This window comes from Leptosomus discolor, chromosome 13 (assembly GCF_034619465.1).
Source record: "Leptosomus discolor isolate bLepDis1 chromosome 13, bLepDis1.hap2, whole genome shotgun sequence".
NCBI classification, from domain to species: domain Eukaryota; kingdom Metazoa; phylum Chordata; class Aves; order Leptosomiformes; family Leptosomidae; genus Leptosomus; species Leptosomus discolor.
Window position 1 is genome coordinate 10017447 of NC_141403.1, and position 22253 is coordinate 10039699.

At 39.8% G+C, this 22253-nt stretch overlaps 1 protein-coding gene across 1 annotated transcript in view; it reads right to left on the minus strand.

The window, feature by feature from the left end:
- ASPH (aspartate beta-hydroxylase) overlaps window positions 1–22253 on the minus strand; it is a 98963-nt gene that overhangs the window by 46135 nt on the left and 30575 nt on the right. The window contains exons 4-15 of the mRNA XM_086472621.1: window positions 13208–13297; window positions 11585–11659; window positions 10933–11094; window positions 9693–9752; window positions 8030–8086; window positions 7491–7535; window positions 6679–6714; window positions 6007–6045; window positions 5135–5179; window positions 5007–5048; window positions 3500–3550; window positions 2427–2471 (exon numbers count right to left, since the gene is read on the minus strand). Of these exons, the coding sequence (XP_086328747.1) occupies window positions 2427–2471; window positions 3500–3550; window positions 5007–5048; window positions 5135–5179; window positions 6007–6045; window positions 6679–6714; window positions 7491–7535; window positions 8030–8086; window positions 9693–9752; window positions 10933–11094; window positions 11585–11659; window positions 13208–13297 (747 nt within the window). The remainder of the gene's footprint in view (window positions 1–2426; window positions 2472–3499; window positions 3551–5006; window positions 5049–5134; window positions 5180–6006; window positions 6046–6678; window positions 6715–7490; window positions 7536–8029; window positions 8087–9692; window positions 9753–10932; window positions 11095–11584; window positions 11660–13207; window positions 13298–22253) is intronic.

Sequence of the window (22253 nt, forward strand, 5' to 3'; positions counted from 1 at the left end):
TGGTCTAAAAAGTGTGTTGCACTAGTTTTGAAAACAACTGAAAGTAAAAAATATAAATCTAAAAACCCTTTTGAAAGGATCAGAAAGACATACTATTTCACAGTAAAACAAGTTATTTTTGATTCTAACGGTGTTTGAAAACTGTAAGGGCTCTCTTTGTATCGCAAAACCGTAAAACAAGAGAAGACAACGAGGTTCAATTCCACCATCTTATTTGAAAGTCTACCTGCAATTAAAGGAGTGATCATCCCCTGTACTCGGCACTGGTGAGGCTGCCCCTCGAATGCTGGGTGCAGTTTTGGGCCCCTCACTGCAAGAAGGACACTGAGGTGCTGGAGCGTGTCCAGAGAAGGGCAACGAAGCTGATGAAGGGTCTGGAGAGCAGGTCTGGTGAGGAGTGGCTGAGGGAACTGGGGATGTTTAGCCTGCAGAAGAGGAGGCTGAGGGGAGACCTTATCGCTCTCCGCAACTGCCTGAGAGGAGGCTGTAGTGAGGTGGGGGTCGGTCTCTGCTCCCAAGTAACAAGCAATAGGACAAGAGGAAACGGCCTCAAGCTGCACCAGGGGAGGCTTAGATTGGACATTAGGAAAAATCTCTTCACTGAAAGGTTTGTCAAGCACTGGAACAGGCTGCCCAGGGCAGTGGTGGAGCCACCATCCCTGGAGGGGTTTGAAAGATCTGGAGATGCAGTGCCTGGGGACACGGTTTAGCGGTGGGCTTGGCAGTGCTGGGTTAATGGTTGGGCTTGATGATCTTAAAGGTCTTTTCCAACCTCAATGGTTCTGTGATTCTACATGGAGTATTTGGAAAACTATCCACTACTGTACATTGCATTTAAGAATTCCTTTTTTGGGGGGGTGAAGATAGGAAATTCATTTACTGCTGCAAGACCGAGCCATAAATTACAGCTCAGAAAGTGATAAAAATATGGTCCACAAAAACAAAAATTAAGGATTTCAAGTTTATATTTGGATTCTGAATTTAATTTTAAAATAGTATATGAAAGTCAAGAGATCACCTCAAGATCCTCATATCAATACAACGGACACTGTGCAGTGGAATTATCTCCTGTTGAAATTTTGCAATAGCCCTGTAAGGGCCTTTTTGTTATTTTAACTTTAAGGAGTAACATCTTCTGAGAGAAAACATCTTTTCCTCTTCTACAGTTCCAACTTAAAGCACAATACACCAACCTAACACTACCATTGCTGAACTTCTTGCCTATGCTGTCAAAGGCAACTACAGTGATTATACACTTTGGTCAAAAATATTTCATATTCATTACGAAACAAAACATTTTTAGATAAGGCATCTATTCATGAATACCTATGGCTGCAAACACTTCAACATACCATGTAGCTGTCTGGATAAACAGGTTAGAAAGGTCTCACAGACAACAGTTATGTATTGATGTGAACACTTCAAACCACCGCCGCTAAGGTTCAGCATGTAAATTAAACATGAACTAAACCACGCCCCCAAGCTGTACAGGGCAACCGCAAAGGCCTCCTGCTTTTTGACTTCTCTGGCTACCTTCTGGCATGCCCAAGGACCAAATGCCAGTTTCCTTTCCTGCAAGGAAAAGCAAAACCCTGCAGAACCACCTGGGCACCACCCAAGAGCTTCTGCGTAGTGCCAAGCTGAACTGACCCAGAAGGGTGCTCAGGCCAAGCAGGACAGAACGGAGATACAGCTGGCAGGGCTCCTGGGTCACAGCTTCTGTGATTTAGTGCCGACAGATCCAACTTGGTGTTTTGCTCGACACAACTACTTTATTACAAAGAACAAACTACCAACAAGTACTAATTAACTCCAAAAAGCAGATTAAATGTAATACTATGCAGTCTTCAAATTTAGAAGCCATTTAGCTACTCTACAACAAGTTTTGGTGGACTCTAGGCTTACTGCTGTCAGGAGACAGATGGAAGAGCTGCAAGCGCTCTTGTTCTCAAAATCAGTCACGCCAAGAAAACTGTGCCGGCACGACAAAGCAGCCCTGTTTCCAGAGCCAGGCCAAGTGCCACAGTCGGGCTCCAATAGATCTGACTGATGCACACAGAAGTGACGGGATCCCCACCCATGATCAGTCACACTGGAAAGGAAGAACTCGCGTATTTTTGAGACCTGAAATTTTTAAATTTCCCTTTACAGCAAAAGTATCCAGCTCTGTCTGTAATCATTAAAAATTAAGTTGTAAATTAAAACTACTCATAGTTTTATGTGGAATGCTTCCGTATAACCCAGTAACTATTAATAGCATTCACCTAGCACAAGATAAAAATTATTGCTTCAAAACTAGGAAGCAACTTGAAATGACAATGATGACATCCCTTCACTCCTCTCCAAAAGTAATTTGTTTACTAACTTTCCACGTAGCTATAGCTTCATTTTGGGGGGAAAAAACCAAGCACTTAAGATTAACTTACCCACTAGATCATCATTTGAGTAATTCTCAGCTTGAACAGGCGTCTCTGTAAGTCAAAAGTGTACAAACAATTAAAACCTGATGGTTCTCTAAATATTTACAAAAAGCTGCATTTTTTTCCTTATACTTAAAACAGTGACCTATCAAGACTACTCCGTAATACTGCTTTTGCAGAGGTGGGATGCAGATTTTCCTCAGCTGAATTTTTCCAGAGAAAAGACTAATACTTAAGTAGGCCGACAAGTAAATTGCAGGACTGCACAGCTTCAAAAGTCATACTTCAAAATTCTGAAACTATGCTACCCAAAGCACAAACCTCCCAGTTTCCAGTGCTACTACAGTACAGGCTTAGAAAACATTTATAAACTTATTGAGTTCCCAGCTGTAACTGTGAAGTATTTGACTTCAAACTTCACAGAATCACAGTTCAGTTCATATTCAGAATCACATTCAGTCCTTTTAAATTCCTTATGCATATTTGAATTGGAGACGTCATCCGTCCTCGAGTGCCATCACTGCCAACAGACTGAAGGTGGCACGTAGCTCCCTGTTGATGCAGGGAGGGTGCCAGGCTCACCAGAAGATATCGTACTAGCCAGGACGCTGCTGGAGACAGTAAGAAGAATCGAATAGAGGGAAATACACTCTCTGACTTGGGGAGCCCATAAATGAAGTGCTCAAAGCTGGGGAGACGTTCCACTTGACTTTATTTCTTACAAATACTCTCTTTTCCTGAGTACGCACTACTGACTGGCTGGTGGGCAACAGAGCACCGCAAAGAAATCTTTGTCTCCATATGACCCGATATGGTCATTTTTATTGATGGAAGTTTTTCTGAACTGGGAGCACTCTCAACTTCTACACCTGATGAGTGCTCTGAAAGCCATTAAAATATTGGCATTAAAACCCCCAAGATGCTAGATTCCAACAACATAGTTATCTTTGTCCTTAAAAGAAAAAACCTGCAGAAAAGTTATAAACGTGTTTTTATTGCAGCATAGAATTCTATCCTATTCTATCTATCATTCTCAATTTTATAAAGCAGCAAACTCATGCAGAAGATAATATACAAACCTGATTCTTCTGGTTCAGTGGCCACAACGTCCTCTGTATGCTCACTTTCTACTGTTACAGAGAAAGCAAGTGTTGAAAGTTGCACACAGTATGTTCACATTGTTGTATTTATTCCCCACCAGCCACCCAATCAAATTAGTATAAAAGAAATAGGAAGACTTAAACTGCAGAACAACCAATTAGGTTAACTTAAGAGTAGAAAAAAGGTATTGAACGCATTTCGTGCCCAAAAGTTTAGTTCCTCTTTGCTATTTACTTCTAATCCTACTACATCCCCTAAAAGTGATTTTGGTTACAATTGTGGTTTCTATGAAACAACAATGTTTGTTCTCCCATTTAATTACATTAGAGCGCCTTTTTCAAATGGAAAACCTAAAGAAATATAGTATCAAATGTACACACCGTGATCAGACTAACCCTCTTAGACCACTTTACTCCAGCTGACTGAATTAATGTCATGTTTGAAAATAATCTTGCTTAATGATATGTTTAACTTCTTAGAGCAAATCTTCAAATTACATTTGACCCAGTGCTCATTTAAAATTCCCTGACACCAGCAGAACAAACAAAAATTTACAACTTAATCTTTTTGAGCAGTAATGTGGGAAATTAACATACTCCATTCCTCAAACTGAAGGTCTCAATACTTCACAGGAACCTCGTGACGTTCAACAAGGCCAAGCACAGGGTCCTGCACCTGGGTCAGGGCAGCCCCTGTATCAGCACAGGCTGGGGGATGAAGGACTTGGGGGTGCTGGTGGGTGAACAGCTGGACACGACCCGGCAACGTGCCCTCGCAGCCCCGAAAGCCAACCGTGCCCTGGGCTGCATCCAGAGCAGCGAGGGAGCAGGTCGAGGGAGGGGATTCTGCCCCTCTGCTCCGCTCGGGTGAGACCCCCCTGCAGCGCTGCGTCCTGCTCTGGGGGACCCAGCACAAGACAGACACGGACCTGCTCGAGCAGGGCCAGAGGAGGCCACGAAGATGCTCAGGGGCTGGAGCAGCTCCCTGTGAGGACAGGCTGGGGGAGTTGGGGTGGTTCAGCCTGGGGAAGAGAAGGCTCCGGGGAGACCTTAGAGCGGCCTTCAGTGCTGAAAGGGGGCTGCAGGAAAGGGGGGGGGCACGCTTGGTTAGGGTAGGATGAGGGGTGACGGTTTCAGACTGCAAGAGAGGAGATTGAGATGAGATCTGAGGCAGAAATTCTTCCCTGTGAGGGCGGTGAGGCCCTGGCACAGGCTGCCCAGAGCAGCTGTGGCTGCCCCCTCCCTGGCAGTGCTCAAGGCCAGGCTGGATGGGGCTGGGAGCAACCTGGTCTGGTGGAAGGTGTCCCTGACCATGGCAGGGGGGTGGCACTGGGTGAGCTTTAAGGTCCCTTCCAGCCCAAACCGTTCTGTGATTCTATATAGCATATTTCCCTGCTTTGTTTTTCGTTTGTTTGTTTGCTAGTTACAGTAACAAATACAAATGGAAGAAAAAATGTTTTCTTTCACACACTATAAAAACTCATACCTGACAGCTCTTTATCAATACCAAAATCTTCACTAATTTCATCTATAAAAGAAAGTATAAAAAGAAGAAAGCATAGAACGCATATATTTCATCAAAACATTTTAAGATCACAATTACAAAATACACACCTGGCTCTGTTGCTTCATTCACCTCCTCTGGAACATCCTCCACAGCTAAGGAAACATTCAATGCAGACCAAAAATGAAGTCAAGCCCTCCACCGATAAAACTCGCACACAACACAAGAACACAGCTAGCATGCAGATGTGTTTAACTGTGAACAGTAAATTGCTATAAAAAACAGGAACTTTGATGAATTAGAGGGAAAAAAAGAAATTAGTTCTTAAATTTTCTTCCGTGTTTCACTAAAGAACTGATGAATTCATAAGGTAAATATTTAATAATTGTATCTTCTGAACAAATGTGGTTTGGATTAAGGCACACTAACTTCAAAAACTGAAATTTTAAAAACACTTCTTAACCTTTCTGAGCACAATCAGTACTCCCACTCATCTTTTGCAGCACGAACTCCATCTGCTAGACATATTGAAAAGCAAAACACAAAAAACCCCAAACCTATAACCTTTTACTTTAAACATCTTTATTTGGATAAACATGCAATTCCTTGGAGTCCTACTTTCCTTCCCGAAGGACAAGCAAGTTGTTCAACTTCAACTACGGATTCCATGGAAAAACATACCATGATTGAAGATCCCACAGGTTACATATTCCAATATATATAAATACCAAGATTAAGTAAATTATTTTTATGCTAACTTGAGTGAAATATTTCTCTGACTTTGAAAATCACTTATATACCAATATAATTTATTTTAGAGGCATTTCTACTTCAATTACATATGAAACAGAGATTTTCTAATATGCCTCACATATATAAGTATATATATACATGGTGGGATGCGTGTAGGAGTGTGCACACACTCCAATCACAGACATACACACACACACACACATTCACACATTTCTATGTATGTACACACCCGTATCTTGAGTCTCAGTCTCCTTTTCATGTTTTGGTTCTGAAAGGAAAGAAAAGTAAAGATCCTGAGTGGTTGATATGCACAAAGTATCTCAAAAATTTGGTTGCTGAGCATCCAGTTCATTCCTTTACTGATAAATGCCAAGCTCTCAAACTTTCTCTAGCTTTGGGGCCTGAATAGATACACAAGCCCTTACTGAGGCTTGAGGTAGAAATTCTACACAAAAACCAAATACCAAATGTGAACAGAATTAACCAAATCAAACTAAAACAGAGTAAACTCTAAAGACCTGGTAGTTATGAGCAAGATGAAAGCTAACTTAGAGCTATACAGATCCAGTGAACCACCGCGGACGTGGCTGGGGCTTCCTAAGAAAAAGGGCACGGAAAGTCTTCAACATTGTTCTCTCACATATGCACAGAGCATGACCAAGAGGACCAATATGGGAATATAACGTATACACACACTGTACATGTGTTCCAGTGTTCATGATTGACTGATTGTGTACACACACAGGGGGTTCAGACATAAAAAAACACCCAACAACAAAACCTTAACTGAGAACTTGCAAAATAACGTGACATCACAGAAAATTAACACAAAGTAATTCCACTTTCATATTAATGAAAGACTTCGATACTGTCATTTCACTAAACACAGCAGTGGCCATACCATGGTCTCCATTATAATCGCCATGCACCCCATCCTCTGTTTAAAAAAAAAAAAAAAAATCACTATGAAAGTTCACGGATCTTTAGAACAATAAATAGACACAAATAGTACAGTGTCAAGTTTATTCAGAACAAAAAAGACATTCAGAACGATAGTATATCATACTGTATTAAAGTTAATAAGCATTCCAACAGAGGGGAAGATGTCTAAAAGATCCTGTGAAAAGAACTGAATCATTTTCTGGTATCACAACACAGACTTAAAAAAGTTAAAGCACCATCAGTAGTCTTTTCTTATACAATTCATGAACTCATCACTCATCTACAAATTACCCGCAATTCAGCACGGAAATACTCATAAATCATTTCTATACACAGCAAAATTTTACAGTGGAATTTTGGAATCCGCTTGTTAAGGCTTCCTCGCTTTTTTAAAAAAAAAACATCTTTTAGAGATACTATTTCTTTCCTGACACTTATCACACTAACCTCAACATCTTTGGCAAATTCAAATTATTTTTTATCCACAGAAACACTCCTATGCAATTTAAAATACAAACGCCCATTTTCCTGGAAATTTAACCCTCAAAATACTATTCTGCCCAATTGGTTGACATTACAGCAAAACAGTATTCATGTAGGTCTTTGCGTTTTTTCAGAATGTAAATAAAAATGTAGAGGTAATAACTTACTAAGGAACTGATGCTATCTATGAGCTCCAATTTTTGGTCATTGTTTGGGGTTTTTTTGGTCTTGGATTGGGGCCAGAATTCCATGAAACTTCAATAAAAAGAAATAAGATATTGGCTGTACCTGTGTAATGTTCCACTGCATCTTCCAGCGTTACCTCAGAATCACCTTAAACAAAAATATTTTATATTTTATATTTGAATCAAATTGGCACACAAGAGCTAAACAGCACAAAATAAGTTAAAACTGTCCCATATTTAGCTCAAGAATAACAGAACTAAACACACTGACTTAATCCTACAATGTTTCATTTGACAGTGACAGCTGGATTGTAAAACACACCACGCAGTAAGTTCATGCATATCTGTGCTTAGGCTTAAAACAGGGAACAGAAGTAGGTCTTTGACAGCCCATCGATTCGACTGGAAGCCTCCTGACCACCAGACATTTATGTGAGTGCTTGCGGATTGGATTTGTGCAGCGTGGTGTTCACAAACGTAACAGTAACACAGCCACGAAAATCAGGCTTATCTGAAACTACTCGAGAAACTATTTGAACATAAAACTACAATGAAACAGTCAATATGACACATTACTTTGAAGCATGTTTAAAAAAGTGTAAGTGATTCTATTATAAGCTGAAGTCATGAAAATTTACAAACCTGGAGCTTCCGGATCACTTACTGTCTTTTCCACACTCATATCATCTTCATATGAAACTGTAAATAAAATATTAAATGAAATTTTTGACATGAAAAATATGAAATGTTTTAATACTCGACTCTTTTAACTTGAATCCGCAGCGTGTCTGTCAACAGCTAAATGTAGCCCCTTAGCTGACAGCTGACAAATGAAAACCACACAAACAGGCACCTGCAACTTGACCCATGGCAATCAAATGGAAGGAGTGGGGCCACTCTCTCCTCTAGCCTTCTGTTATACTCTCTGTATCAAAGCTAGATCCACGAGAGTCACAGTTGCCATCAAGATTTTTAAACAGTTCTTCTGATACTAACAAAAACTGTAATCTTCTCCTAGCCTCAAAGGTCTAAAGTGGCTGCTTTACTAATGTGCAGGAGACCACTGGTGATGACCTACAGAAGACAAGATAAGAGCCAGAAACCAGACCTTGAGAAATATGTATGTTTGCTTCTGGCATCACAGACTGAGAGCAATTTACTCTTTTTCACTGCCTAACTACACATGTGGATTGCCTTGTTTCCTCTGTGACTACAATTCTTGGCAATGTTATTAACATACTTAGTATAGTACACCCTACAACACAAGGTACTGAAGGCAAAGTAACTATCCTTTTTCTTTGGAAGCATCTCAGCTTGGATTCTAAATCAATAACCGGAAAGCGTAATCTCCCACAAAGATCGGAATAAGCAGCTCTAGCCATATCAAACAAATAAAATTATTTTTCTGTCATATTTGGCATCAAACAGGACTGTAAAGTCCAGAACTAACACTGAGCCAAAAACAAGAAGCCTAGTCCAAACAGAAAGCAATGCCTAATGTCCGTGGAAGAGGCTGCCTGTACTACAAACAAGCACTATTACATCCAGCAGAAAATACTTATCAGAGAGCAGGGAAACTGTAATATCCACCTCATGTTTCTTCGTAACGGGAAAGGTGAGCTAATGCCGTTGTACATGCCATCGAGCACAATATGAAGGTGACTATAAGCTAATGGATTAGTCCAGGAAAAATTTCAGAGAGCTTTGAAGATGAATGAGGGTGTGCAGACAGTGCAAGGACAGCTCAGAATGAAGTCCTTGGTGCTGACTCCTCTCCGACAGCGTACTGGGTCATAGAGAAACAACCTGTCCTGAAGGAGAGGTGACAAACTGGATGCTTCTGAAAGGTGACAGGTTCCATGTGACACACAAGCTTCTGACTAATGCCAAGAGTAACAGGCAGAGGAACCTTAGCACTGTAGACTGTATGAAGACAGGAATATAAGCAATAAATCTCATTCTCACTTTCTTAGACTGCGCTCTCTTGCGACAGATCTCTCGCCTATCCAGATCTCAATCATACACAACAGCCAGGAACACACAGAAAAGTAAAAATGAAGTTTTTGTACCAATGAAAGAAAAGCTTCTACACCTATCACCCATTCTTTTTAAGAACCATTTGCAGTAGTAAATACAGTACAGTCATCTCAGTCAAAGTAAAAGTATTCAAGTCTTTTTTGGAGAAAAAGTAATGCAAAATTACATATTCCTAAACCAGTCTAACCTATTCTATTTTGCTTTCTCATATAATTTGCTACATTTAGATAGAAAACAAATATTAGAGTCTGAAGAAACAAAATCACACCTGGAGCTTCATATGGCTCAGGCTCCACTGCTCCAAGATCATCTGCGAAAAGATCAGCATCTGAGACACAAACATGTATTTAGAAATTTTAGAATTTTTGAAATCAACACATGATACCATAAACACCATAACAGACTATTGCATAAGGACAGTCAAAATTCTAAGCAGAAATTCTAAGAAAATTTCTTCTAATGCCAGCAAAATAGGTATATAGCTTGAAAGAATAAAGTTTATCATTTCATCCTTATACATAATACCAAGACTGTACATTCACACATAAGCTCTATACACATTTGTTCAAAAAAAGATGACTCTCCACAGCAATTTCAGGTTAAATGTGAAGAAAGTAGAACATAGCCACTCTTTGCCTTCTTAATAGTAATTTTAAAGATTTAAAGTACCTGGACCTCCTCTATTCCCCTTCTCTAACCTGCACTGTGGATGAACAAAAGAGATACAGAAACTAGGAGGTGTAACAGACCCGACTGAAAAGAACTGCGCCAGGTGTGAAGAAAGAACCACAGTGCACTTCCAGCAGTCACAACTTCTAGATGACATCCATCACATGAGTGTGTCAAAAGGTAGTAAGATATGTGCAGCATTTTCAGTGGTGCATATAGAAAGCATTCAGAAATCTTTTTCTCTAAGTTGATTCAGATCATATGATTCTGCTTTAATATTTTGATTACAAACAACTTTCATCATGCCATCAGGGCCTGAAGGCGGCAGGACATGAGCATCTCCTTCACATGACGTTATGTTCCCAGCAGGACTTACAATGCAGTTCATGCATAACGTTCTCTTAGAGAGCCGCATTAGAAGGAAAGCACAGAGAGAACAAGTCTGTCCACAACAGGCTGTGCTAATAAACTCTTAAAATTTAGTTTAACAGACAAGAAAGCCCAGAAGCAGACTCAATACACACACCATAGAAGTCCCTCTGTTGGGGGAGATATGCAAACCTGGAGCACACATTAGCTTGTTTGGTTAAAAGCCAATATCGCAGTAATTAAACAATAATATATAGTTACCTGGATTCCAGAACTCATGGCATTAAAATATCCCATTTTGATTTAAAAAGAAAAAATATTTATTTGCTAAATAATACTCGCTGTGGTTGACATTTGCTAAGTGTCTACTACAAGTAGAAATTAGAAGACGAGTTTTTAATGAGATATATTTCCATTTGTCCTTATTTTGGGCAGAATTTAATTTTAAATATATTTAGTCATTCAGATACCTTTCTGAACCGAGTCTGGTGTCTCATATGCTTCTGGCACTTCATTCTCTAATTCTCTGAGCAAGTCAGCTGTCGTAGGAGCTTCAAAAGCTTCTCCATGTATTTCCTCCTTCACTTGCCACTGGTCATTTATACTTTCATCTACATCTTCATGCCTCTCCCCTAATCAACAACATAGACTGTTAGCGAACACATACTCTTTGGTAAACTCTATTACGAGCAAATACTCAGTCTTCAGCACACCCTTCGTGTTTTCCAACCAGTCCCAACGGGGACGGGGAGGGGACAGACGGCTCCTCTGCACCTCCAGCAGTGCAAACCCACCGTATCTGCACCAGCCGGCCAGGGCTGCCTTCGCCCGCAGCACCGGCGCCTCCGGTCACCCGCCCTCGCGCTCTGCTCAGCATTGAGGGAGTTTTTGTCAACTGACTGATTTCACCTATTGCTGCCAACCACCCCTGGGTAAGAGGCCACCGTTTTAGGATTTGGTGACTGAACTTTCTGAATTTTCTTGAAAACGACACATCCGCTGATTAGAATGTTTTGTGCAGGCAAAAGTACTGTAAGTGCATCCCAAAACCACTCTGAGGTCCGCCTAGCCTACGGCAGCATTTCTAAACTCCTCAGTGATTCCTAAGTGTTAAGGCATTACCCGGCTGGGAACGGAGAGTTTCGTGAAGAACAGACTGAGTTTCCTCCTCCACCTCTGTGTCAGCGTTCTGGTGCTCTGAAAGGATTACAAATTGCAGGGACGGTAAGTGCAAAGGCAAAGTCTAAACATGAGCTCAAGGTTTGCAGCTTTTAGTGGCCTCCATAAAGTTCCACAGAGATTGACTTGGTGAACCTCTGCAATTCACACCACTACAAAAACAATTTGGTTTTGCTCACTCCCCAACATGCACCAATCACTTCAGATGCATTCTGAACAGGCATTAGAAGAACTTATCTACGCTGCATTTTCTGCACCTCTATTTTTCTCAGTGGCAGTAACATTAATAACCTCAGATTGCTAGTCAAACCAGGAATTCTCTTCTAACTAATTACCTTACTAACACTTTCATCCATTACTTTCCTACAATTTAGGCAGCAGCACTCACATGTCATGTTTGACAACAAAATCCCACAGGCAGAGTAGGGTTTTGTTGGATTTATAAGCAGAGAAAATAGATACTAACATTACAGTACCAAGGTCTTCTCCTGGTAATTCGCAGCAGAATAAATGACAAACTGATTTCAGGGACAAGTGATTGTCATCTAACACACCAGCCCAGGACATGACAGGAATTTGTATGAAGTGCTGCCTTCAGATAAACAGCTCGAAATCAGCATTGATAAACCCAACAGCACAAAACCAAACCGCAGCTGCAGTTTTCAAATAAAGATCCAAAATGGTGCCCATTATGGGGGAAAAAAAAAAAAAAAAAAAAAGGAAACAACATCTTAACTTCATATATCTTTGTAAAAAATAACGTAAGTAATGCAAGTCTTTTAAAACAAATTCTACATTCCATTTTATTGAGTATATATTCCACATTTGTGGGTTATTGTGTTAGATTCACACAAACACCAAGTAGGACAAGCCTCTCCAAGGAACAGGAAAAAATATGTACTCTGAGTAACACAAAAATGCAAATCACATGTCCAAAATCTGATGTGTAAAAATATTTTTTCTTTAATTCCTCTTATACCTAAGAAATTTTACTAATACTATGGCGCTTTTAAAATGTTTAAATGATTTTTTTTTTCAACAGGAGAAGCTGTATGTATTGTATTTATGATATACTATTTGCTTTAGTGGAATAGTGAATATTTGATTAATTATGAAGTTGGTTGTTGGGAGTTTCTGTTTGGGTTTTTTGGTTTCTGGGAGTTTGTTTTCTTTGGGGTGGGGGGTTGGTTGGTTGGTTGGTTTTTTAAGGTGGAGAATCTGCCGTTACTCTAACTGGGTATACTGTTGCATACTTATCAAAACCACAACTGTAAACCAGCAGGAAGTTATTCTGATGCGACGTGGTGCCAATGGTAACCACGAGAGCCGACAAGAGTGCCTTCTGTGCATTTAAATGATAAACTTTCCATGGTCAGTGATTTAATAGAGAGTTACCAGCAGCAATTCCTGTTAAATAAACTGTAGTGCATACGCAACACATAAAATGGACGATTTCTTTTCTACCCAAAGAAATACCACAATGATTTGCATGCTAAGGAAATGGAATTCTCATTCAAATGAAGCACCCCCTCTTTTGTCTCACCCACGGTTGAGGACAGGCCATACCTGATTCCCCACGCGACTCCTCAGCAGGCTGGGCGGGCTCCTCAGGTTCTGGTGGTGTTGGCTGTGCTGGGACAGATCTTTCTTTAAGGCCTGCATTTTTCAGTTATAAAGTTAACTTTATGCTCTTTTTGATCTGATTCAATTACAAACTAAGAAAGTTGTTTCAATTAAATTAACTAACGTTAAACTCTTCAAAACGTATTCAAACAATTAATCACCATCACAGGGCTGTCCTGAAATACAGTGACATAAGACACAGACTGAAGAAGTGTATTCAGAGAGCAAACAAATGTATTCTGAAGACAAACACATAATGAGGGGAAAAAAAGGACAGAAGTAAGTAAGCACTTGCCTTTATTTCAAAGTAACTGAACAAATGACTATGCTATTCTCAACACCTTTCAGCATCCAAAAGAAAAATAGGCAGTGGGTTTTTCTCACTGTTTCTTCTTTGGGCAAAAAGTGCTTCATATAGTCAATTTTACAGTTTTATGAAAAACTAATTCGAACTGTACAAAATCCTGTGCAGAATGAGAAGAGGTATTTTAGATTCCTATGTTAAATCTCAGAAGATCTGATGAAGAGAACTGTAGCTTCTTCAAGATGAAGTAATCTAAATCTCCAGTTCCTTTTGACAACTAAATTACTACAGAAAAAGCATGACTGATGGAATTTCACCACCAAGATGCTTAATACTTGTAACACAGTCCTTCTGCATCAAAACACAATGAAAAGGAAGCAGCCAGTAACAGGAATGCTCACACCATGGCAAAAGAGAAAGATAATTCACAGCCCTGAAGATTACGCCACATCTTAAGACACCACATCCCAAAGAAGGAATGTACTGGTATTAGCCTTATTCTCCTCCCGTCCATCCTCCAGGAATGAGTCAAGCAAGACTTACACAAGAGAGGTTCAGAACAGTTTTCAGAGAAAACTTACACCCCCAACCGCCATGAGGGCAGTGACACCTGTGGAACAGGCCATGCAGAGACGTTGGGCATTGCCCTCTTGGGGGCTGTACAGACCACGCTGGGTAATGGCCAGTGTCACCTGGGCACCCCGCTGAGACAGCCCTGTTTGGAGAACAAGGATCTCCTGAAATCCCTTCCAAATGGAATTCTCCTATAGTCCTACACCATTTCTTCCCAGGTTCATATTTAAGTATGATGGATTTAGATAAAACTACCTTCTTAAATACACACACGCACACTGCCCAAAACAAACTAGTTTCTCAAGAGCTGTACGCACGGAAATCAACAGAAAAATAATATTTAAGAAAGCAGAAGCTACACTATAACACTCCTGCACTGCTATCAATCTTGTAAAAGTAACTTCAAGCGAACAATGTAAGTAGTGTATTTCAAGCCAATAAAGTTTTTAAAAAAACTACTGGAGTCAAACATATCTCAATACAAATAGGACTTGTACACCTGAAAATAACTTTGTGTAAACTAGGGAGATTTTATTATTTTATGTATTGTGAGAAAAACATGTATTTATTCCATTACCCTATGTCAGTGATGGGAACAGGAATAACATAATTCATTCTACTTACACCTTTTTATATTATCTAAATTAGAAGAAGGTAAGTATACAAGGCCGTATCTATAAGTACTGCAGCTAGGAGTCCGCTACTGTGGAGTCAAGGGCAGAAGCTAGAAGAAAAAAGCCAAATTCACGCTTCATTTTTTGCCAGTTTTCTTCTGGGTCATTAAAAAACACCTGAAATACTAAAAAATATTATTAAGACTAACACTCATCTTTTCCTGCAGTAATGTTAATGGCTACGAGAGCAAGAAGTTACTTCCTGCTATGGTCACCTTTAACTGCCCGTGGAGACAGGCCCGCTCCTTCCATCCACCGCCGTCGCACCGCAGTGCCTGGCAGCGCAGACGCACCAACCCGCTCTCGCACACCCAGCTCGCACCCTCACCTGCAGCCCTCCCTGCGCCAGCCCTTGCGCCCTCCGATAACCCACAGCTCCACCTCCGGATAACCACTGGCCCTGCCTCACGAACCACGCGCGGACTCAAGCCCCCCACGCGCGCCCACAGCTCCCAGCCACGAGCCCGGTGGTGTGCCGGCGCGCTGCTCAGCTTTGCTGTCAGGCTTTTAGGCATGTGTTTAGCACTGACCCTGTCGAGTATGTAATACGTTAAGTCATTTACTTTTTGCAAGATCCTATTTTATCTCATGCTTATTATTAAAATAAAGTTGCACGCAGTTTTTACTCGTGAGACACTTTTTGAGCTTATGTGGTAACTTGCCACGTTAAGCTGAACGACACTAATATCGCACAGATATACAACAGCACAACAGATCACTGGGGAAAAAAATCTCATTTTATTGTGTGGCTATCTGTACAGCCTGGAGTGCTGCACAAATAAAACATTCCTTGGGAAAAAAGAAACCACAAACTTTTTTAGAACTAGATGAACTTTGGGTCACAGATACAATAACATGTTAATCAGAAAGGCAACTCATCCCAAACTTCACTCCCGGACAGTTACAACTTCTGTCACATTAGGGAGGAAAATAAAAATTGATGTGCACAATACCCCTGTGCCACCGTTTGAGAAGTGTGATTTGAGTGCTCCTCTGTCGAGCATGTACCTTCACACCTATCAGAGCAAAGATGAATAAACATGTCTACCACCACCGACACCCAGCAGAGAATGCTCATTGTGCACGTGCATTTATTAGATCGTCATTCTGTCACGTTTTTTGCCGAGCACTATAATGTTTGTAACACATGTCTTTTCCCTCCGTCTTCACATGAATATTTAGGAAACAGCTCAGTATATCACCTCTGTTAATTATCACAGCCAGAATCTTGAGCTACTGTACTATTTTCTACAGCTTTCATTTGAACTATTTTTCATAAATTTCCTCTAGAAAAAATAATCAGATATTTTACCACATCTTACACCTGTAGGGATCAAAGCCTCTTACAAAGACATGTATGTGCTGTACCGCCAGGCTGAGATCAGTGTATTGCCAGCTGTTATACACAAAATTTAAGCAAAGCCATGAACAGAACCAACCTTCAGGACTCCAATCTTACACCACCACCCACCTGCATATACTAATGCTCAATTTCACTCCTTAGCTTTGTTTTTCTTTAAAATAATACTGCAGTATAACAATAACAAATCTTCAACTTTCACTACAAATTTTGTTCTGAATCTTGTGTAATTTTATTGTGCAATTAACACTTCAATATACTAAGTGATATTATTTACCTAGTAAAATTTGAAAATATTCCTTTCCCATATAAACTTGAAAGCAAGTACAGAGTCAATAACATATGGAAATACCTCTGCAGAGATGTTTTGTAATTTTGTTTATTCCAATGAGACACCTGGATAAATCATTCCTCGGTGCTAAAAGTACAGAAGCCGTAAGAGCAAACTAACACAGGAGATCACTTACAGACGCGTCATGTACTTGAGAAGTGGTGTTTGAAGAAAATAATAGCGGCAAAAATACATAAGCTGTTCTCTAATCAAGTTCAACCAGAACACGGCGGTGGTAGCATATCACTGGAATCCAACACCACCCACCAACGGGGAAATAGGTGGCCTGAATTTCAGGAGTGTTCATGACCAGAAGCTTGGAAAACTCGGAAAAATCAGGACACAGTTAACTGAAAAGTGACAATGAATCAAGTTTTCAGCCCTGAAGATAGCTAATAAACAAATAAATAAAGGACAGAAGGAAGGGAAAAAGGAAGGAAGAAAAGCAGAACAGATTGTCACAGGATCAACCAACAAAAGTGCTGCAAGGTTTTGGCTGAGTATTCACCCAAGTCTCATAAACAAACACAACACTAAACCAGAGTTGAGTGTTTGTGTATAAAATAGTTTTCTCAGTCTAGTTAGGGGAAAAAAGTTTAGTAGGGAATAATTCACATTTATTTGCTGGGTTCCCATGACAATACACCCCATTAACGCTCCTCTCAGCTATTTTTGTGAAACAGCAAGATTTTGTGTGTTTCCACCCTGTGTGTCCAGGCAAACCTCTTAATATTGCTTTTAAACTCGCATCTCATATACAGCATTACACTTTCATCCCCACATCAAGAAAATAGCATTTTAATACACAGAAACAAAGAAAGGAGGAAAAAAAACCCCAAACCCAACAAACCGATTCAGAGTATGCTTGAAGCAACTGGCATCACCCGACATGGCCGTGTTCAGCCCACAGGGTCAGCCAGGCACACTTACATGTACATACCCCAGTGTCACAGCAGACGTTTTTGCTTTCTGTTTACAATGCCAGCACACGCTCAGCAGTTTCCAAAGAATTATTATATATAGCCTTTGTTCACACTTATTTCCAGAAAACATTATCGTTTTATTGCCGTGTTTAGCACATTCATTAAACAAGCTGAGTTTCTCACTCTCGAGGTCTGTTCCTCATTAGCAGCACCAGAACTCTATTCATTTCTTTTCTTTCTTGTCTTCCTTGGATGGGTTTTTAACTACCTTTTTGGTTTCTTTGTCTTTACCCACCTGAATAGTACCATCCTTTTCACTGGCTGGTTTTTTTGTAGTCTCCTTGGATTTTACATTTTTGTCTACGCCTTTTTCCTTTCCTCTGACTCTTTTCGCCTTGTCTGAATCTTTCTTTAATTTATTCATATCAACAGCTTTCTTGTCCTTTCGGTCAGTAGCATCTTTTCCTTTCCTGGCTTTCTTTTTTTCTTCCTCATCTTTGATCTCCTCCTTCTTGGATTCCTGCTTCTCCCTTAATTTCCTGAGCGGTTCTTTAATAGCTTCTTTTACTTTTTAGTTTTTCATTTAAAAAAGAGGAAATGTTCAGTAAGAGAACTATTCTTAGATCAGGAAACATCTTACGAACAGCTATCTAAAAGCTTTGAACAAATTCTTACTTAATGTTAGATGCCAATTTAAACTGATGTAATTAACTATCAAAGCTTCAAGCAATTGAAACAAATTAGTTTGGGCTTTCAGCAGTACCTCACACCATGCAGCCAGCCAGTCCCCTCAGCCTGCTGCAGCAGCATCCCAAGGAAGCCGTAATCTCAGGAAAACCAAGCCCCCAGCAGCCTACTGCGACCTAACTTCTGCAGAATGCTAAGCCAGCCTTGCCTGTGAGCAGTGAATCACAACGCTTTTCGAGTCTCGGGCAGCAGCGTGCCAACTGTAGGATCTGCAAACGCAAGAGCATCACCAACAGACGTGTTTTTCCCATTCTTCTCAACTTTCTAAAACTACAAATGGAAGTGTTGCAACTACCACATTTTACTGATTGGTACCTCAGATTAAGCCAATGCTTAAATCAGTATCTGAAGTAGGTGTTTTACAAAACCAAGTACACAGTAATTGAGAAGAAACTGCAATGTCCTGGCGAATTAAACCAACTTCAAAAAAGTTAACTTGGTTCGACCATACGCAGTGAAAACAAGGTAACAATTGTAAATTAATTCTTCCAAGCTTTGCTTCTTCATATGTAGTGCTACTAATAACATTTTCTTGGGTTTTTTACTTCTGGAGTTGTAGCTCTTGTGCTTATTTCCATTCACATTTGGCTGTAACGTGGTATCTAGATAACACATGACAAGGTCAGAACAGCATCCTTGAAAGGTAAATGTTCAGTGTTTACTTCCACTTTGCCCACAGTCTCGAAAAAACCTGTCAGTACTGGCAGCATTCTCCAGAACAAAGAATTATTAACTCAGTAAAATTTACAAATTTTTCCATTAAATCTCTGTATTGTATTTAGTTTTAAAATTAAAACTCGCACATTATTTAAAAAGCAATAAAGGCTTTCTATATAAAACACAACAGCTCCATTTTTAGTCAGACTTCTGAGAGAAACTGCAGTCTGTTCAGGAAAATGCAGGCAAGGGACAACATCCCTCCTGTAACATCTGCCTCTAAGCATGGTGCAACACCACTGTGGAGTGAGCCATGCAACCACACAGCTCGCTCTAAAAGGAGTTACATCATGTTTCCTTCCAACTGTTTTTCAGCATAAAGCATTTGAAATATATTGTACCGTTTCTTCACTCTCATACCAAACACTGAAAACATTCCCGAGCTCAGCAATGAGCTGTTAAATGACATTTATTACATTCTTGGAGACACACAATTTTCAACCACGTCAAGCCAAGCACAACATGGAACAAACGCTAAAAATTCCCACTTCCATGCAAGATGCAAAGAAAAGTCACATTCCTGTGAGCAGCAGAGCTTCCCTCGGCAAACGCGCCGTTTCCCTACCGACACGTGGCATTACCAGCAGCGTGCATTTTTCACACACCGCTGGAAAAAACCCGCTGGAGTCTCAGTGTCCTTACTGCAACAAAGGGACTGTTCTTTACAGAGCGCCACGCTGAGTGGGGATCACTGAGCACGTGTAAGAAGCTGAGCCCCTGAAGTACATCTGGTACTTCTGCTGAGCCTAATTAGCTTTTGTCATCCCTCTGCTGCACTGAACACGTTCAGACCATTATGTCCTGTTCATACGGCAATGGAATTATGAATAAATAACTGGCTGCAAGCTATCCTACGTTAAGCTTTTGGAAAATTTCTAAGTATCATCACTGCAATCACTCATGCGAATAATATTAAATGGGAAGTTATTGAACTTTACCTCAATTTATCCTCCCGTAAGAAAGAAACTGATGAAACTACTTAAGTACAGACTTCAGAAGAAATTTACATGCTCGAGTCCAATTACGATATAGTAATGCTATCATGAGGTCTTGAAAGATAACTAAAGGAGGATTTCACGCAGAGCAAAATCTGCATATGCATCAGACCTTGTTCTTAAACATCCAGAATATCAAGTTGTCATAAACTGCTTATAATCCAGACAAGACAACTGTCGTAAAAAAATGTGTACAAATGAAATACACTCTCTAGCTAGGAAAGCACTCGCATGGCCGCTAAATTAAAATTGGTAGTAAAAAATCCCCAACTTCTGAAAAATGGGGGGGATAACGGTTTGCCACACATTAGACAACACTTAGCCAACGCAGCTAGTATTAGTAAACACGATTATGACCTGCAGTCTGTACTTGCAATGCGCATGCATTTCAGACATCGTTATCTGCAGAAAGTTCCACAAGAAAAAAAAAAAAACAAAAAACCAAACATTGAAAATACCTTTGACTTTAGTTTTTTTCTTGGCTACCCCTCCTGGCTCCTCACCTGATTTGTTGCAAAATGGAAAGAGGTTATGAACATACCTGCAACGTTCAACAAACACGACACAAAATTTTCTAATCTGCCCTGCCCTGTAAGCAGTTACCTGTACACAGCACACCGGAACGCTACGGAGAGACACGCCCCGTTACCTCCCGAAGAATAAAGCATCAAGACCACCACAAGTTCTGAGGGGAAAGACTAATCAATCCAAGAAAAGGACCATATGACCAGATGCACACGACTTGAGACGCTGCTTTACTCCTTAGAGCCAGCCCAGCTCTCTCCAGCCAGCGTGATGCCACGTACTTATAATAACATCCTGGCGGATTTCTCTGCCAGGTATTGTGTCTGTTCTCCCTCAAACCCACTACGTTATACTTCTATACATTTTTGTAAATATTTAATAAACGCATTAACTCAAAAGATCTTCAAGCACATCTGTACTGTGTACTATATAAATTATTTTCTTATAGTGAATTTCAATCTGTGTTTCTTTATCCAATGGAAAATACCTGTTTTGGCAAAGGTAGCTCATACTTGAAAAAACAGTTGATATTTCATTTCAGTTAAAATACCTCCTGCTTTACTTAAGACTATTTAAGAGCATTAAGACTTTTATTTAAAAAATAAACCTTACTCTGTCCAAAGCCCGGCGCTGCCCTCTTTCCCCACTGTAGCTAACAGAAACTGAGGTCATTCAGTTTCTTGATTGTGCTTCATATCCACTTCCACAAGAGGCATGAAGGCAAAAGCTTTCTCCAAAACACAAGTAATAATTAGCCTCATCTTTCTAATATCATAAAGAAGAGACTGGATTATCACCATCATGCTGCTGGATTAAGACCTAAATCCCATAAACATAACTACCTTAACCACAAAAATCACGTGCACTGCTACCCAAAAACCAAGTAGAAAGTGATGAAAAGTTATGGTAAATATATGTTTAAAACTCGTAAACAATCTTACTAAATTAGAAGGGATATTCCCATGTCTCAACATCAAGCTGCTCATTCAGACATACAAAGCACCTACACTGGACATCTGAAACTCCAGCTCAGGTTTCCAGAAAACAACTAATAACTGCATCAATATGCCTCAAAAAAAATATCTTTAAAAAACCAAAACAAGCAGACCCTCCCACATTCTACACTAAAAAACATTCATATATTTAAAGAATATAGCCATTAAAGCCACCGCAATCAGCTTCTGGCTAATTTCTCTCTTACATGTTCTCAAAGTATCAAGCATTGACATTATGGCTAAAATTTCTTTTAAAATGGGTTAGGCAGGTAAAAATACAGTTTTTAAATCAATTTCCTTACAAACTCTACCTGGGATACAAAAGTCTTTCGAAGCTCATCCCTCCCAGATTACCATCATTGCCAAAGTCCAGAATTCTAACTTGACTAAATTAATTATTCAACCTCATTACTTTTAAGCAGTGTGTGGAAGTAAACAATTTTGTCATACAAAAGGAAGAATATACTCCAGCTTTGTTATACTACAGCATCAATGAAAACGTAAATAATAAAAGGTTCTCAGCAAAGTTGCACGAAGTCATATTTAAATTTCCAGCTCTCCCTTCTTGTCATAGTAAAAATAAATATTACTGGATATTTAGGACTCTTAAAAGCATGTCTTGACAGCAGAATCAGAAAATTCTACAAAGACCTGTATATACAAAAATGATCATGCAGATATTTGTAATTATTTTTAAATAAAATAAGTATATGCACCACACAGAAAGATGACAAAATACCTTGTTCACTGATTATTGATCTCTCACTCATTAAATACTCAGATAAGCAGTTATTTGTTTCAATCGGCTTTTATACCATGAATAGTGTTAAGATTCTCAGCAAATT